The 19,116-nt window shown below is 34.5% G+C and overlaps 1 protein-coding gene across 3 annotated transcripts in view; it reads right to left on the bottom strand.

Annotated features, from left to right (window-relative positions):
* Positions 1-288: 288 nt before the first annotated feature.
* LOC102690369 (INSC spindle orientation adaptor protein) overlaps positions 289-19,116 on the bottom strand; it is a 63,489-nt gene continuing 44,661 nt past the window's right edge. For all 3 annotated transcript variants that reach the window (XM_015338088.2, XM_015338089.2, XM_006642486.3), the window contains 7 exons: positions 14,411-14,536; positions 6,955-7,126; positions 6,318-6,496; positions 3,270-3,336; positions 2,333-2,488; positions 1,815-1,891; positions 289-984 (listed from right to left, as the gene is read on the bottom strand). In XM_015338088.2, the coding sequence (XP_015193574.1) occupies positions 856-984; positions 1,815-1,891; positions 2,333-2,488; positions 3,270-3,336; positions 6,318-6,496; positions 6,955-7,126; positions 14,411-14,536 (906 nt within the window). In that variant the 3' untranslated portion in view covers positions 289-855. The remainder of the gene's footprint in view (positions 985-1,814; positions 1,892-2,332; positions 2,489-3,269; positions 3,337-6,317; positions 6,497-6,954; positions 7,127-14,410; positions 14,537-19,116) is intronic.

Below are 19,116 nucleotides of genomic sequence, written 5' to 3'. Positions count from 1 at the left end.
TTGTTAGCAACACTCCAAGTTCCTGTTGGTATGGTAATGAGCAGCTTTAACATTTAGCATTTTTTTAACATGTGGCTGTGGCTGTTCTATACCAGTAATATAGGTTGGAAAAAATAAAAACTATTAATTGAAAGTACTTCTGTTAAGCTAAGGAGCATATCATGTGGATACACAATGGAAAATATAAGAATGTGAATAAAGTGCAGTAGCACTGTCTTCAAGGAAAAAACATCTTCAACAACTTTATTTTCTTAAAGCTGAAATAGATTGTTCAGTGACAGAGAAAACTGTGGTGTATGCACTGTTTATTTAGTTACCAGGTAACATGACATAGCATGATATTAAAACATTTTTTCCTCATCTGAAAAACAAAATTGATGAGGAAGCATAACATAATCTTTATAAAAAAACAGCATCTTTGTTGTACAAACCATTGATGGTTTTTCTGGTTTTGAATTCATAGTACAAAAATGAAATATACAATACCACAGTGTCATAAAGCGTATGCTGGACATTCATCGTATCTCTGACTGTATGTATTGTATGTAGATATCATGGACTCAAAGATAATGTGTTATATAAGGAATTAAGAGATTCAATTCTTTTTTTTAAATAGTAACGGATGAAAAGAACATTAAAGTGTTGATACCCTGGTAGATACTAACCTTGACTAAATATTATGCTATAAACAAAAGTCAGGTTTTTCTCCTGTATAAATGCTTTATCAATGAATAAATGAGTGCAAATATCTTCTCTGTTTTATTTTTACAAAGTGCCATTTGCCACCCCTAAAGTAATACTGAATCAAATAAAATCTTTCTCTGTACTTCCACCGAGCTTGTCCGAGACCCCCTGCTACACAAAACTTTCTTCCATGTTGGAGCAAAGCAGAAACGAGTCCACAAGTCTTGGTTTTATGAGCTGCTGGTAGTCGATGTCTTCAATGCTTTCTGGGCACCCAGCCGCCAGTCTCCTCAGGGCAGCCTGCAAATCGGGGCAAGAGGAGCCACTCATGAGAGAGCAGGCGCGGACACTGTTTTGCGCGATGAGAGTTCTATTGTTTTAATTGATGAGACGTGCATGCTCCCAGAAGAGGCCTTTTCTGCCCTCTTTGTAACGTGTCAAGTGCAGATTGGCAGAAGGCTGTGGTCAATTGTACTTTTTACATTTCCTGTAATTTGTTTCAGTAGGACAGTACTACATGGGACAGAATGGAAAGTGAAATTGCCTAGAGAAATCAGGATTGTGATTTCTATTTCTTGTGTGATTTCAAAATCTGAAACTGACATATGTTTTTCATGAGTAGTTGTGATTGATGCAATATGTTTTAGTCTGGATAATAACCGAGTGGATGCAGATGCATATTCTCAATAAAGGAAATGAAAAAAAGATACTGAATGATCTACAAAAAGTCTCATTGTTGAAATCATGGTGTAAGCTATAAGATACTGCATGACTAGTAGTACTGTACTTAACCATATAATAAAACAGACAAATACTGTTAAAAACAAAAACACTGCAGGTTAGACCTGCATCTTTACTACAATTTAGCACTCAGGGCACTGACAAAACCTTTGTGATACATGATAATATAAAATGCAGCTGCATTTACACTAATGAACTCTGATTATACAGCAAAAGAAGAAAATTGGCTAAGTCTAGGATTTTACAGTGACATGATTTGGAAGTGTAGTTCGGCTATTCTATGAGCATCTGTTCATTCTCTAAATATGAAAATCTGCCAATGTTATATACTGTAGGTGGAATATCCACAAAATCAGATGAAATTTCTATAGAGAGATGTAAAAACCTACCAGACAGGCAACTAACACAGAATCACTGCTGTTTCTCTTGGCAGGTGAACGGCAGAGCTCTATTAGACGAGGGATACCTGAAAATAAAACGTTTCTACAAGTTACAGCTCTGAACGATAAAGACTACTTGTATATTATTTTATATTATGTTTATACATAAGCCATAATGAAAAACACTGAAAGCTGTACAATATGTACTAGATAAATACAGGCTTAATAATGTGATGAAAGCAAAGTGAAGTTTATGACATTTCTCTCTTAATTTCCAATCAACTGGCATACTGTATGAACAAAATCACAGAAATCATTCTGTTTCTTTATGATTTTAAATTATTTTTACTCTTTGATAGCAAACACAGTTTAATTGATCCTCATAAGACAAACAGTATCTGCAATGTCTAAGCAGAATTAAAGTTAGAACTGTTATTTTTCTTCTCTCTTTTCATTTAGTCTACACTATGTACAGTATAGCAACCTTTCCCGTATTTGTAATAAGAAAACACAGTACTGCAGCTCACAGTTGAGTTGTATGGCAGTCTGGACTACATCATTATCCCTGCTTAGACGGGCCAGAGTAACAGCAGCTTTCTGCTGCACTCGCTCGCAGGCAGCGCCCTCTGCTGGACTGGAAGAGGAAGGTTTTTCAGACAGGAGTAGGAGCAGATGCTCAATCCCTACACATAAAATAGAAAAACAGGTCTTTGTCCTTTCATTCTCTCAAAAGTAATCTGAATAAATTAAGACATTCTGATGCATGCATAATTAGTAACATTAATGAACATAACAATATTCTAGTCCTCTATGCCTACTGATTATTGTAATTTGTTAATTACTGCTAATACAGTAATTTACATTAATACATTTAAAAAGGAAATTTTGGATTGCTATTGTGATAAACTGAATAAGCAATTATAGCCAAACATGAAAATTTTAAATTTTATAATAATTATGAAAGATCCAGTGGAATCCTTCCTGTGAAAAACCACATTATGCAAGGTTTGGCAGGTAATGAATGAAATTGTACAGCTCTGGATTTGTGTTTAATTGCACTGTATTGAATCTTTCCATTCAAGGAACAAATGGTTTTGTGCAAATGCAATCTAAAGTAGATAGTGCAGAACAAGGACTACTGGACCTTTATAAGAGAATCTAATAATGTTAACCACTGACCCTGACAATCATTCTTATGAATAAAATATTTAATTTGTAACACATGTGCAAATATTGAATAAGCTTGGTGAAACAGGTCTTTTGTTTTGAACATTTCTGACAGTGTTTCTGACTGGAAAGGAAGTGGGAGAAATCCATAGTTCTTTGTCACCATCTTGAGGTACATAGAAAAATTGCAAGCACAGTTAACACCTTAGCATTGCACCTTATTCATTATTACTGGATGAATAACACTGTAGTAGTCTGAGAGCACAAAAAGGTATGTGAATACCATACAGTACATACCTTTTTCTTGCAAGACCTCTGATGAAGCCTGCTCAAGAACAGATATATTTGCCAGTATTGTCACAACCTGATGAAAGAGAAGACACAAAAAGAAAGGTTTAAAAGCTCGGGTAACATAGGCACAAAACAGGTGTCCACACTTCTCAACAGAGCTTGATTTTAAAATGTAAAGGTGGAAGCTTTGCTCTAGTTCTCACATACTGTATAAGCAGTGATACTCAGGTGTTTTCAAGAGCAAGCTCCATTTCATATAAAATTAATTCTGTATCTGTAGTCAACAGTTAATCTTCCCCTCTTTCAGCATGCTCAGCCTGTGTGTTGATCTAGCCCTCACTGCATAATTGTGAAGAGTGCTCATTAACACTGCTTTATTGCCTATCCTTTTTGTCATTTATGGCCAACGACAAGGAAAGGCAATTATAAGTCTTTGCAATATTGTTCTGTTAATCTCCACTGTTGAGTCAGTTCCAAAAGGCATTACTGCGCACAGTTCCATTAACTTCATCAGTAATTGCATTTGTGCAATTACAAACAATATTACCCTGGACACAGTAATTGTTTGTCTGAGAGGAAAGTAAAACTACACAACGAACTCTCAGACATAATAGTGTAAAAATTTGATGTCTTTCCATTAGACATCTGACATTTCCTGACCCCAAAACATCAGTGTACCCAGGACATATTCTCCTGATTGTTGGACAGATGCACAGACGTGTCCTTGGGCACTGCACTCCATATGTGCTGTATTACTGTATGTGGTGAATTACCCTTCTGCTGTCAGTCTGAACTTCAAATGATCTCTGTCACAGCTGCCTGGTTTTGTGATGTCATGGCCATATGAATTGAGATTAAGACTTAGTGCCAGAGATCAGCTGGAACCAGGCCTCCATACACCAACTCAAAACTTAAGTGTTTTCTGGATTTCTCTCTAGATTATATCCTTACATGCACTAGCAAGATAGGCTGAATAGTCTCCTCCCTTTTTGCAACTTTTATTATGGTCTAAAAGCTCAGTTATTTAATTAAGACTTTCATCAAACTGAAATTAATTTAATTTTAAGTAATTTATAAACATTTGTGACAAAATATCCAACTGAGAAGTGCAAATAATTCAAAATAACCCATTGGAATGGAGTTTCAAAGATCCAGTTTAGAAATTCCTCACATGGAGAACAATTTGGTTTCATTTTGCTACTGGAATATACTGTATATTCGCAGAAATATCTCTTTGCCAGCTAACAACTGTTGACTGCAGTGCATCTAGCTAGTGTGCAAACATACTGCACCTCAGTTTTCATTCCATGTACAAGCATGGTAAAACATTAACACCCATCTGCAGGTTTATCATATTTTCCTGCAACATCTGTGCTTCAAAGATATTTATTTACAATTTTCGCAGTACTGTACTCTCAATGGCTTTGACATGCACTGTTAACTAGAGCAGCAATTTGTGCATAGAATACCGCTTCGTGATAGTGAATCAGTCGTTTGATTTTGAAGTTGCAAAGATACAGCCTATGAAGCTTTCACTTAGCAGATCATGCACAGTACAGTATATCAAGGAACCAAACACATCCGAAATATATGATTATGACCTTGTTAGGTACAGTACTTCAGTCAAACATACTGTATGGTTAGATGGAGTAGAGGAATTTGTTTTCTTGGCTTAAGTGAGTGAAAGACTATCCAGCTATGAGGAAGGCTGTTGGAATCCCTTTCTATATAAGGCATAAACCAAGAAGCTGCCACAAGGGTAAAGTTGGGGTGGAGGGAGGGATGCAAAACAAACCGTGCAAGTGGGTAAAATGGAAATGTAATATTTATACATACAGTAGGTAAATGGAAGCCAAATGGACCAAAATATTCGTTTAAAGCTCCATAAATCAAGTAAGAATAAAATAAAAAGAAAATCATTTTTCAAGTCCCCGTGAGAAAAACGCTAAAAACTTAAATCTTCATAGGGACAAAATAAGGTAGCTAAACCATGATTTTCTTTTTTTTTCCTTCCTTGAATCATATATTAATGTTGATTCTGATTGATGTTTTCCTCCTTAAATAATGAAAGAGTTTGAAAGAACAAGCGAGCATACACAACATGGAGTGCTCCATGAATGATTTATTACTTTCAAAGAAAAATAACATTTGACAAAAATGCAAAAGCCTTAAATGGAAAGGTCAAACAGAAATAAGAAAACTCGCAACCCCAAAAGGGATTTCAAGTGTTGTATAATGTCTCACAATGCTGAGAGTAAAAAATCTCACTTCACTGTGGAAGAGACAAAAGACCGTTTGTGAATGGTTGTCTCATAATATGACTACCTCCTTAAAAGCTAACCTTCGGCATTTTGGAGATCTATATTGTGGATTATTTTCCTCTCAACGTGGCAATAAAAGGGTGATTTTCTGAGTGTGTTAATGCTTGCCAATTTCACTAAATTACAGTAGTTTATAGTGATGGGTTTATTTTCATTTGTCACATAACTGTTTTTTTACATTTAATTTAATGATCCAGAAAGAAAAGTGTATTCAAATCTTGTTTGTGGAGAATGTAAAAATGAAATAGGGCCCTTTTAAGATATTGAAGTTACTTTAAAGGACATAAATGTCTTAAACTAGAAAACTTTTATATGTGTTGCTTTGTTGTATGCCATTCATCCACTTTAGTCATTAAAATAAAAAAGAAGCAGCTTTGTGATTCAGCGCCATTTAAGTACAGTAATTGACTGTATTAATGCAACCCCATTAAGTTTAAATTAATTAATACAATGTTTTTAATGCATATTTTAAAATGTTCTATTTAAACATAATTTAAAGTAAGAATTAAAAGTGTATATACAATATAAAGTTATGTTAGCACAAAAGATAAGAAAATGTATATATTATTATTATTAATGTTATATTATTCTACATTATTATATTATGTTAAGAGATAAATGTGAGTTCCACATATACTTATTATGTGTGACACAGATACTGTAGTTTTACGTTACCTTGTAAGCATTCCAGAGAATGGGGAGAAAAGTTATTTCCGTGACGATGTCTTTTTACCTGGTCTTTCGAGTAAGGTGTATCTACTCTCTTGCGATCACGACAAGCTTCAAACAGGATTCGAACAGCATTCAGCTGCATGAGAATTTCACAGGCCATGGTATCGAAGAAGGTAATGTTAGCCAAAGCTGCAGATGCTAATAAGAACACCTCTCCAGAGGATGCATTCTGGCAAAGTTCTGGAACAGAAACAAATCAATCATTTTATTAGTTCTGTTAAAATATTCTATGACTCTAATTTGTCTTAATCTAGTAAAGTGCCACACACTTGATTTCTCAATAATAATAATAATAATAATAATAATAATAATAATTATTATTATTATTATTATTATTATTATTATTAATATTATTATTAGTAGTAGTAGTTGTAGTAGTAGTAGTTGTAGTTGTAATTGTAGTAGTACTGGTGCCATAATAATAATAATAATTCTTTCTATGTGCTTTATTTGTGTGATCGAAAAAATCTTAAACACCACTAAAAGTTTCTTGAGATAATAATAAAATATTTTACGTACATTTAGGCAGAACAGCACTTCATAAATCTAACCTTACACCTTGCAAAACAAAGTTTGCAAGCATGCAATAATCGGGGCAGAAAAAAAAAAAAAGAATGAGTCCAGAGCTGCGAACTCACTGATGAGTGCCGTCACAATGTCTTCCATGTTCTCCAGAAAGCTGCTGAGATGCTGTGTGAAAGTGTGATGTGGAGACGTAATCTGAGCCACTACAGCAGCAGCTTCAGCACGTGCTGCTTCAGCATTGCTCTCATCTGTGAGGATATCAGCCAAACACAAGATTCCATCCACCTGCACAACAGATGTGTTCAACACTTCATCAGTCACTCGACTGGGAAAGTCATAACAAACTGTCCGTTTCACACGTTTACATTAGAATCAATCACTAAATAAAATGTTTTTACAAACACAAAAAAAAGAAAACACCAACTTTCACAACACAGCAGTTTTCCCTTTTTGCTCGCTAAAGCGTTCTGTACACATATAATACTGCTGTAGCTCTGTTACTGATTTATGTTCATTTTTCTATGTTGGAAAAGCGTGCAAGTGCAATTTCAAGTAAAAAGACCTAATTCTGTCATGCAAATATCACCTCCTATAGCAACATTATTTTTTACCTTTGTAGATCTGTAACAGGTTTGTTAGCAAATCCACAAATTCGATAAGTTAAGTAATACTGTAACTGTAAAGAGGAGGGCCTGACAGCCACAGCACGTGAGGTCTACTGGTTCTTCAGTCGACCACTGATCTTAATTACTTAATTGAACTAATTGTTTGGGTTCTATGCCAAATCACTTCTTTTTTCTACATGTCTTATTGCTTTGAAAAAGAAACCAAAATCCATTTGGGTTGTACAGACAAGTTTACAGACACATTTTCATGTTATAATGTTCCTCTGTTCTCTATCAGCACATCAGGGTTGCTTTTATACTTTACTACACTGTGGTTAAAAATACAAATGAGTAAGAAACACAAGAAAAAAGACACCAAAGAAGACACACCCAAAACACTAAATATTAAGAAGGGGTTGGGAACTTTTTTAAGAAATTACCTTCCTTTTAATAATTTATACAAAGTATCTGTAAAACCTGTAAGTATATGGGACTTGAAATCTGAAATTGTCCAACTCTGGTCCAATTCATGGAATATTTAAACAGAATATTGTATATTTTTATAGATTATGAATCCTTAAAGAATGCATTAAACAATGGATTATTGGAGTAGGAAAAGAATATTTTTTCCTGAACAGGCAGAATGTCTAAAACACATCCTGCTTCCATGCTTATAAAATAGAACTTCAGTGGAAGCAGAATTGTTGCACATAGGCTTATGTGAATCAAAATCTTGGTACCACATTACAATACTTCAGTTATGCTGTTAGGGCATAACCTATGGGTCATGAAAAATGGGTCGTTCAGTTACAGGAAATGCAGCTTTTTGAAAGCAAACCACTCTTTGGAGGGAAACATTCAGAAAAAATTCAAGTGAAGCTAGCTCAAGAGAAGCATGTGTCACTGTGTATCTGTTTTTTCTATTATCTGTATACACGGAGATGAATTGTACATACTGTACTTATTCAGGACCATACAGTACATACTGTAAGGCAAAAATGAGCTAAGTGCAATAACAATGCAATAGCACAATTCAACACATAATACATATAGTACAGTATATTTTTACAATCATATAGTTTCTTACTTAATTGTGATTTTCTTGATAATAATTATATTTAGAAAAATGCTGTAACATGATATTTGTGAAACAAAAATGTAAGCGACCAACTTATTACATTGGGGAGACTCACATGTTGATGAAATTTTGGGTACATCCAAAGTGCTTGCTGTCATTGTTCTGGCAAATGGCCGACATCTTTAATTGTCTCATGATATATTTAAGTAAGACAGCAATGTAATCTAATAAAAACTGTTTTATAGCTCCAGAGAAATTGCTGTTACAAGCGTTTTTATAATTACTAACTCAATGAAAAGAACTCTGGAAGCATGCCAGCCTTTTATTTTAATTCTGATTGAACATCATTTAAAATGTCAGAAGGACAAGGGACAAACCTGGCATCAGGTACTGCAAGACAGTTCACTGGGGATGACAACCCGTTTTTGATTAATTGCATTCAAGATGACAAGCAGAGTTTTTATATCTTAAATTCAATACAATAGCTTAACTAATCTATTTGATTTCTTAGGAATGTATAGGAATTCTTCTTGTGTCGTATCTAAACTTTGATTGCAGCCAAAAGAGCTGTACATTAGCCTCCAGTACTAATCCAAATAGAAAACCTAACATGCACCCCACACAAAAGTGAGACTAGTCAGCAGTAGGGCCTTCTTCAGGTGTGTGGGAGAATGGAGGAAGGAGCACGGATATGAGGCTTAGGGGTAGATAAGAAACACAAGAGAAAAAGAATGTGAAAATGGGTAAAGATGGTGATATGGACTGTCCAAATGAATTAGAAATCTGGGAGGCAAGTTCCAGGGGAAATATGTAAAAGTGTTTATAAATTCGGAGAGAAATGAGCTGATACAGTACATTTACAAAAGGCCAGCAAATTATGCATTATGCAAAGTGCGACAGCAATGCAGGTACTACAGCATACAAAACGAAACAGTAAACAGTGTACAGACTACTGTATACAGGCAGTGTAGACCACCAAGCAGCACTGAAGGAAACCCTGCTGGGCTGCACTCAATGTCTGGAATTACCTGTAAACCTGTATGTACAGTAAGCTGTAAACCAAAGGATCTAAGCTAACTTTGTCTTACAAAGTCTCCAGCACTGCCAATCTGAGAGTCAAGGGCACACTAAAGAATACAATACAACCTGAGAGAAATGAGAAGTGATATAACAGAAAAAGTGAGACATTGAATTCTAAAATAAATAGCTAAATCCCGATAGGAAGTTTGAATAAAGATGAGGAGGTGGATGTGACAATAAGAAAACATGCAGTGTACTCTATAGTGTTAATTTGTATGTAATGAACAAGTTTCTTTATAGAGAACTTTTTTACCATCTTTTTCACATGATGGCAGTGTTGTACAGCACAACAAAAGAACGGAAGCTGACGGTTATGAGTGAATAATGCACACCAGAATATGCTCTACATCATAAAAGGGTATAGTAACAGAATAGCAGAAACATTTTTTAACTACAACACTAAAGAAATGTAACATTGTACCACAATGGAATTTTCAGTAGTACACTTACAGTACTGTAGTACACCGTATGAAAAAGCTTCAATGTATTGTAACTCCCAAAGGCAGGTTTTAAGAAACAATTAACAGCACCAGTTTCTCATCATCATGCCTCATGGGTATTTTTCTCATTTGCCAGCCTTTGTATTTTGAATAATCTTAATTCTGAATAATGTTCAGCCTTGTGTTTATAAAATAGTGCATAATGGAATGAAATTTGTAGTGGTTATATTATTCTATTATGTCTCTATCAGCACAAAAGTTATTATGCATTTTTAGCATTCCACTTTACCAGAAATTCTGCTAATGAAAATTATTGTGTTTTAGGGTTTCTGTTTAGTTTTCTTACTGTACCAGATTCCATTGTTTGTTGACAGGCTGACAGCTACAGATTTATGTGGGGAGGATGTAAAAAAGAGCCAATTCTAAAACAGATATTTTTTTCTCTTTCACATAAAAAAATAAATATATAACTGTTTTTAAGCTGCATTTTGCATCCTTATCCATGGGGCGGTGTGGTGGCTCTGTGGCTAAGGATCTGCGCCTGTGGCTGGGAGGTTGCTGGTTCGTATCCTGCAGCTGGCAGAGGAATCCTACTACGTTGGGCCCCTGAGCAAGGCCCTCAACCCCAACTGCTCCAGGGGTGCTGTACAATGGCTGACCCTGCGCTCTGACTCCAAGCTTCTCTCCCTGTCTGTGTGTCTCATGGAGAGCAAGCTGGGGTATGGGAAAAGATAATTCCTAATGCAAGAAATTGTAAAGGGTTAATAAAGTGATGATATTATTAACTTATCATGTTAAGGAATAGAATTTAAGAATAGTAGGGGATTTTTTCTAACTTTCTTATATAAAAAGATTCATTAAAAACAGAATTTGAAAAAAGTACTTTTTTTCATTACTGAAGTAATTACTATACTTATTGAAAATTAAATTCTAAGCTACTCAAGGCTGTTAGATTATCTGGCTAGGTTTATTTGACTTGCACACACCTCGGGCTAGTATTTCATTGAAACCACTCTGGATTGTTTTCAGTACAGTACATCATCTGATTCTCAAACCCTGGAGAATTTGTCATAAAATGGAATTAAAGAAACTTGCTACCCCTCTTCAAAAGGCATGATTACTTACTTGAAGACTCATTTTTTTCTGTTATTGAACTTCTATAAGAACTTTGATATGTAAATTTCTTTCATACAATATTTATTTTTTATTTCAACAACATATACTGTATATTTATCTACATATTTCCATGTTTTGAACATGCTATGTACAGTAGCTGAGGAACATAGGTTTTAGCTATGCAATATCCCTACCAAAACAAAATTATATCATTCATATACCATTAAAATTCATGTTATGTTGTAAAACACAAATCAGTAATTCATCAATAAATAAAAAGTCAGTAATAAATTACAGAAATACCTATCAAATCATACACACCTTATCTGCCTACATACATTTGCCTTCAGTAAAGGAATTAGGCAGAACATAATTATTAGTTATGTTTATACAGTACAATAATGTTTCGGTAATTTTGTTTGTGTATGCAACATAAATTTTAGCAAACAGAGACAGCTAGGGAGTTTTAATTCAGTGAACTGAAAAAGAGAAGAATCAGTCATTTTAATTTTATTACCTCATCCGTTGCCCTACCTGCTATTTTTTTTTCCTCACAGACAGGTGTTTTTATCAAGGCTCATTGATCACTTATGTTCTACTTGTAGCCTTCTCTAACAGTTTCTCCTGAGACGGTTTTGTGCAAAGTTCTTTAAAGAAGCAGCATTGTGTTATTTCATTTTTTATAACTACATGGCTGCCTGAAGCTGTAAGGTTCTGACACACGTTATTGTAACAAGAAGCTTCAGTAAGAGAAAATCATCTTAGTCGTTAAATATAAGGTGTTTGGCCTTCCCCATTTCCCTCTTTCTTGTCATACGTTAGCGTGTGTAAAATTAAACCACCAGTGGGGAAAGGTACTTCTATAATCCAATACAGTTAGAATCAACTTGCTTAAGGATTATTATTTTAAATTAATACAGAGTTGGAGGAAATTGCTTTTAAGAGGTAATGTATTATACAGTAACTTTGTACAGCTATACTGTACATGCTTTATAGATTACTGTCAGATCTAAGTCCTTTGTTTTCCTTTTTCTGGAGAAACAAAAAATCTAGGAAAAGATTAATGGAATATCCAAATATAACAGACAACCTTTTTCCAGTTGTACAGATCTGATTCTTAAATCATGTTTACATTTTTAAAATACTCCACAGAGAAGTGCCCTAATAGTTCCTTATTAAATGAAGCAGATATGTCTGTGCAGTTCCATCATTCACTACTTTTATTTGCATAACATTCAAATGTCAGTTAGAAAGTTTTTTACACTAATCGTGTAAATTGGGGCAACTAAGACAATGTACACACAATACTGTATGTTTGACAAATATTTATTGTAATACATACAGTAGACAAAACAAATGTAAGGGATTTAACAACTTTTAAGAGCTGTTGTCATGCTGTATTACTACATACTGTAGGGAACTTCCTTTTAAAAAAACTAATTTCAATGGCAGGCTACACTAGAACACTGAAATGTGAATTGTGAAATATCTCAATTGAAATATCTGATAACTATACTGTAAATGGTAAATCAATATTGTTTTTTCTTTTGTGTGGTGTGATAAGCTTTTATGTGAAAGCTATTTCAAGTGCCTCTTGTCAGTGATTCATTATATTTTCTGAGTGGTATAATAAAAGCCAGATTCAGATCTTTCATGTGAAAAATATGTGCCATGCTTTAAAAAAATATTAAGGCTTTTATTTTCTAGTCACTAGTCACAAACAAGGCGTAATGGAATTCATAGCTAGGCTTAGTGTTTATGATTTGAAAGAAATCTTTAGGATAGTGTCAGTTGTAATTTATTAAGCAATTGAATTTGTGTGTATTTTATTTTAAAATGACTGCCACATATTTCAGTTTTAAAAATCTCATGCCAATTGAGTTTTTGGTGCTGTAGTACCATTCTTTTTTATTTGCTTTGGCATTAGAATACCCAGAGCACTGAAGCATACTTTTTAGCCATATGTATCAAAACACAATAGTATATTTTCTCTTGTAAATGCCCCTAAAGTCCGATAAAGAACAAAGCTATGAATGCAGCAATATTAAAAAAAAATGTTTGTGTACATAACATATCATGGGAATTTTCCTTCTTGGCAGGCACTGTTTGAAATACAATCCACAGAGAATTCCTCCACTTGATTCCTTTCACAAAATTAACATTAAATTGTATCCAATTATAGCTACTTGTGAGAAAACAGAGAGGCACAGGAAAACAATCATTTGCCTTGAGAAGCTGTGCTGATTTTTAAAAAGTTTCTAGATTAATCTGACAGCGTCAGATGCGACTGAAAATACCCCAATATTCTTGTTGTGATCAAGTTCTTGCCTAAGAATATTTTTCAAAACAAAAGTCACAGGGCTTAAAGCCTGCTAACAAAACATGATAAGATCTCCTTTGACTGGAAATCTCCTGTAATGCACCAACATACCATTACAGAAAATACCATGTGATTGTCATGAAAATATTCATGACAATCACAGAAAGCTTAAGGAGTAAAGCTGAAGTATTTGTAATTTCACTTACACAGATATATGCAATGTCTATGACATTGTCTATGACTATTACATTAACCATGAATAAACTTTATCCTAGAAAATTATGTTATTGATTCATCAAAATGTTGAGACATTACAATTTGACAGTAGTACTGTTGAATATTGAATTCTGTTTTATTTTTAGTGTGCTTGTAAAACAGGTAAGGTGATGATGCTTTAATTCTTCTCATCCTTCACCTTAACATCCACACTGAAATCCTCATGCCTGAGCACAGACATCAAGGAATTCCTATGGGACTCTAATAAGCACTCTACACTAGGACCTGAAAGACGTAGTCCACTGCGGGCTAACATGAACTCATGAAATTAGTTTTACTTGCAATGCAAAGCAAGCCACTCAGGACAGAGATGCCACTAAACCTGATATTACTACAGTCACAATTTACAGCTGCAGGTTATGTACTTATGAACATATGATAAGATGTACTTGTCAGAAATCTAGAAAAAATACGGTTAAATTTGCTCTTTGATTGATATATTTGATTGATATATTTGCACTCTTTCTATGGGGTTTACTGATGACATCAAAGAAATAAGAGTAAAATAATTTAATTCGAAACATCATTATCCTCTCTAAAGATATATTTATCAGTTTTAAGATACTGTAGAAATCAGCTCTTACACTCACCATCAATGACTATGATAAATCACCTATAAATCCCTATGTAGAGTTGTGTCTGACATTCCAGTACCTTTTCCAGCTGGTTTATTCCTTCTTCCACACAACAGATAGATGCCAGTGTTCTCAAAGCATGTGCATAGAGACAGCTAAAGCAGTCTTGCCTGCAGATCTTAAAAAGGGCAACCACGGCTCCTTCCTATAGTGAGACAAACAGGATCAAGAAATTAAAAAAGCAGCCATGCAAAACGGTCTTTTCAGTCAATAATACATTACATTCTCTGCTTAATGTTTTTACAGCTCTGGTTTCTCCGTTTGGAATGTTACGGTTACAGTATGTTTTAAAAGCAAAAGTTGAATTAATACAGCTGTTCCCTGGAAGTGCCACAGGGGTGCAGTGGTTAGGCCTGCTACCTTGCAGTGCTGGGGCCCTGGGTTCAATACCTGGGGTGCTATATGTGTGGAGTTTGTATGCTCACCCTGTGTTCATGTGAGTTTCCTCAAGACCAAAAACAAAAAAATACAATTTTATCAACTATCATCCCAGTATTTACAACGCTCACCTAATAAAAAAGAACTATTTTGTAGACTTTCCTTTCTTTGTGCTAAATTTCAGAAATACCAAGTTGGTAATGTTGACACAATTTTGGCCTTGTATTATGAGTATCTATTTTTGTAAATAAATGTAATTGAGATTCATTTTTCTAGGTGTCTGAGTTTTTTATATCCTCAGTTCAACAGGTAAAAACTATATCTGGAGAGATGCCCCAATATCACAGGACTTGCTGATAAAATGTCCCTCTGTGTTTGGTTTGGTTGAATTACCCATAACATGAGGTAACTACTATCATTATCTTAATATGATCCATTATTCAGCTGACAGAGCCCACACAGACAGAGATTATAGGGTATAAGAATGGAATGGCTAATGGTTAGACTCTGCTTTGTAGTGTTTTTGAGTTAATTCTACTCTGCCCACACAATACCTGACCTTGAATCCGATGCGAAACCCAGCTCAGCAGCTTTGTGATCTAGATTCTCCATAAAATGTCACTGTCTGCATTTTCTAAATAAGCATTCTGAATCTAAAATCAAATTAAGGAATACTTTTGCAAACAAAAACTCTTTATAATCTGTGGTAGAAGGAAGACTCTTTTTTTATCCTGAAGAAAGATTTCTCCCATTTCCTTCTTACTAACAATGCTGTAGGCTGGCTCATAGGGCACTGTCAGAACTGTGCAGAGGCTATATCATTAATACACACAATCCAGCATTAAAATAAACCAGGCTTATATGGTAGATAGCCCGGTTTATTTTAATGCTCTTTCACCATGAAAGAGTGACAGGCTTGGGGACAGAATTATTGCTATGTGCTCTACTTGTTCTACCTGTTGGCCAGTGGTTTCCCTTCATTAAAAAACATGCTCCGATTCTCATTGGAGTTACAGTCAAATATTGAAGAGCATTTATTCAATAATATAGAAAATAGAAAAAGTATTGATTGCATCTGAAGCAATAGAATCTCATCAATTAATAGAACAAACAAAACTATGAATTTAACTCACTTCTTATCCTGTGAATCATTTCTTATCCTGTAATGTTTTTTTTTTAATTTTCTAAAATTGTCAAAAACAACAACTCACAAGGCAAAGTTCAAGCTAGATGAGCCCTATGGCCGCCTCTGTTTTGTAACATTTGTTATATAAAAGCAATAGCAGCAATGCGATTGTACAAATGTGGAATTGTGTGGAAGCTGGAGGCAGGCATTGCTTCTTATCTGTTTCCCACTTCTGTAAAACAGGGAAAAAGTGCCTACTATTCATTCCTTTTACAGTGCCACAGGAAGTCATAAAGAGCTGTCACACAGTCAGGCATCACCAAATCTGCCTAAATTGTGTCTGACACTCCTGGGGTTAACAGTTAGCCAATGGGATCTCATTACAGAAGTGTTTTTTTTTGTCTTTGTGAGGAAAGTGTAGTGATGTTTTTCTTAGCTCATTCTTTGAAGACCATTGCTTTTGATTGTATAACACAATTTGTCGGTACATTATTTATATACCCTCAATGCCTTATATATGTACTGTATATATGACATGTGGAATACTAAAATATAGGCAGCATGAAACTTGAGCTCTTCTTGTTGTGCTTCTTGTCTGAGAAATATGTTTAACAAACTCAAGAAACTCATTGATTACATGAACAGCACACACAACTTCAGCTTCCCTTGGGGGGGAGGAATCTTTTTTTCAGGTATTGGCATTTTCTTTCTCTGTAGAGCAATGAATAAATTATTTATAGGAAAGTCTGCTCTTATTAGCTTGACTGAATGACATTTTTCTCAAAATGATTCAGATTGTCATGTGCAGTTCAAGTGATGTGCCTTAGAAGCATACTGTACCTAGAAGTCTGTGTTCTGCCTGCTGAAGAATTTCCTAGCCCAGTAAAAATCTCAAGACTAAATTTTATAGTTTGATGCAATACTTCAATACTGAGTGGCAGGGCAAATTGATTGTTAGCCACTGTTTACCGTCTTTTGCCAGAAAAGATTATTTTTAAACCCATAGATTTTCAATGTGAAGGAAAGGGGCTTGTTTTCCCTTTGAAAGCATTATCTTACAGATATTTTTTTTGATGGTATAACACTTGTACCAATAACAATGTAATCACAAAAGAATTGCTTGACATATAAAAATGCACAGATATCTGAAACATTAATTTTTATTCTTGTTTTGATGCATTAGGTCTCTCACAGGCTATGTACAGTACTATATACAGAAAACATTTTCTGTTTGCAGTTTTCAACTCTCATATCAGAAAGCTCTGCAAAAGCTCAGTTGACTAAGATCTAATAAGAAAAGAAAAACAAGTAAACCCAGTGAAACCACAAAATAGAAATACAGTATCATTTCACTTTATATCCTTGAAGCAATTTTAATCACAACTTACTGTATGTCTTATTGATAACTTTTTTTTTCAAAAGCAAATGTTTGGTCTCCTTCCTTCATCTAACATAATCTACAGTAATTAATAGAAGAAGCAATTATTTTCAATGTTACTTGTTTCCATTCAAAATACATAGTTTAATGGAAAACCTAAAAACTCTGAACCTAGATATGTGGAAAAATGACAAAAGAAAGTGGCTCTCCAGCACAAATATAGATTTGTTTTTAGCCAGCTAGCTTGTTCTCACTCGGCTGAATTGTTACTTGAAAAATTCACACTGCTTTTGCCCCTCGTCACTTATTAACTTCAGAGGGCACTGGTGATTGTCTTTCCATGGGTCTTTAACTGCAAGACTTCCTAACTTCTTCGTTGAACTCTCTGTTTAAGAAAATATTTCACGTCATACATGTTCATTTCAATCTGTTCACTTTAGATAATGAAACCGGAAAACGTGCTCGAAATATAGAAGACATCTAAAATGATTATGTATCACCAATGCATAAAACATCCACAAGACTGAAAAAGGTGAATACTGTAGATCTTTATGACATCACCCCTAGCATGTTTCAAAGTGCATGATAGCATTACAATCATTAACATATTTGTAAAACATTTTAGTTTTTACACATTCGACATGTTTTAAATTTATATATATAAGACAGTATATATACAGTTTAAGACGTTTTTATTTCACAGACAATCCCAGCCACTGCCACGTCTCTTACATTATTTTGATAAAGAAGTGACTGTATGCCAGTCTAGAACTCAGTATCCTTAGTAATTATATTTTAGTGTTATTTCCCAGCTGATCTTTCATGCAATGACTGACTAAGGTATTGTTAATTTATTATCTTTCCAAAAGTTAATCCCTCAAAATTTGCAGATACATTAGTGTAACAGTCAATGTGTTACTTACTGTCAGGGAACAACAGGTTTATAGGTATCTACTTGCTTTTCACAAATATGGAGTTATGGTAGTGCCACCATTTTTGTATCAGCAGTTCTTTGGCTAGAAGAATGGAAACTGTCTGTCCTAGCTTCCTGTGTTTCCTCATTATTATGATTTTGCCCATATCCCCCTCTGTTTACCTCCTGCACTTCAGAATGTGGAATATAATCAGCGTATCCACAACCAAGGATATACCCATTTTAAAATCTTGAGACCCAATTATGTCTCTTGGAAGCAGTTTGTTATGTGTGCTGTTGATAGGGTTATTTTCACCTGACCTCATTTTATAATATTATCTTGCTGCAGGACTTCATCTAGTGCTTTTTATACAGCACACCACAAGCTGCAAGCAAAGCTGTCAAGAAGAGTATAAAGACATACTGTAAATATCTTATTTCACTCAAGCATAAAAATCTCAGCTCCGATATTATACAGTACTGCTAAAAATGTAAAGATATTAATGTACAGAAAATACATTGGTGACGAAGATGTGAAATATAAGAACTGTTTAAATAATTTTTAAATACATTTAAAATGCACCAAATCCAAATGTTCCTAGTGATGCATTCAAAAAGCGGTCTAAGGAGGGAACCTACTAATTTAATAATAAAATCCTGCAAAACCAGTGTTACAGGTTAGTCCCCTGCCCCATATATAGTAAATGGCAGATTTCAAGTGCTCCGAAATGTTTTACTTCCATTATGAATTTAGTTCACACACCATTTTTGCTTGAACACTCATTTGTGCAAAACAAATTAGTCCCTTAAGGTCTAAGGCTTTTAGCCCGAAACAAAACTTTTAAGCCAGCTTCCTTGCTAATACAAAATAAGTACAAATAACAACTTAAGTGACTGCAAGGCAAAGAAGTCATGATCTGAGGATCAATG

Source organism: Lepisosteus oculatus, chromosome 21 (genome assembly GCF_040954835.1).
Source record: "Lepisosteus oculatus isolate fLepOcu1 chromosome 21, fLepOcu1.hap2, whole genome shotgun sequence".
Lineage (NCBI taxonomy): Eukaryota > Metazoa > Chordata > Actinopteri > Semionotiformes > Lepisosteidae > Lepisosteus > Lepisosteus oculatus.
This window is presented reverse-complemented; position numbering and strand designations above follow the sequence as displayed.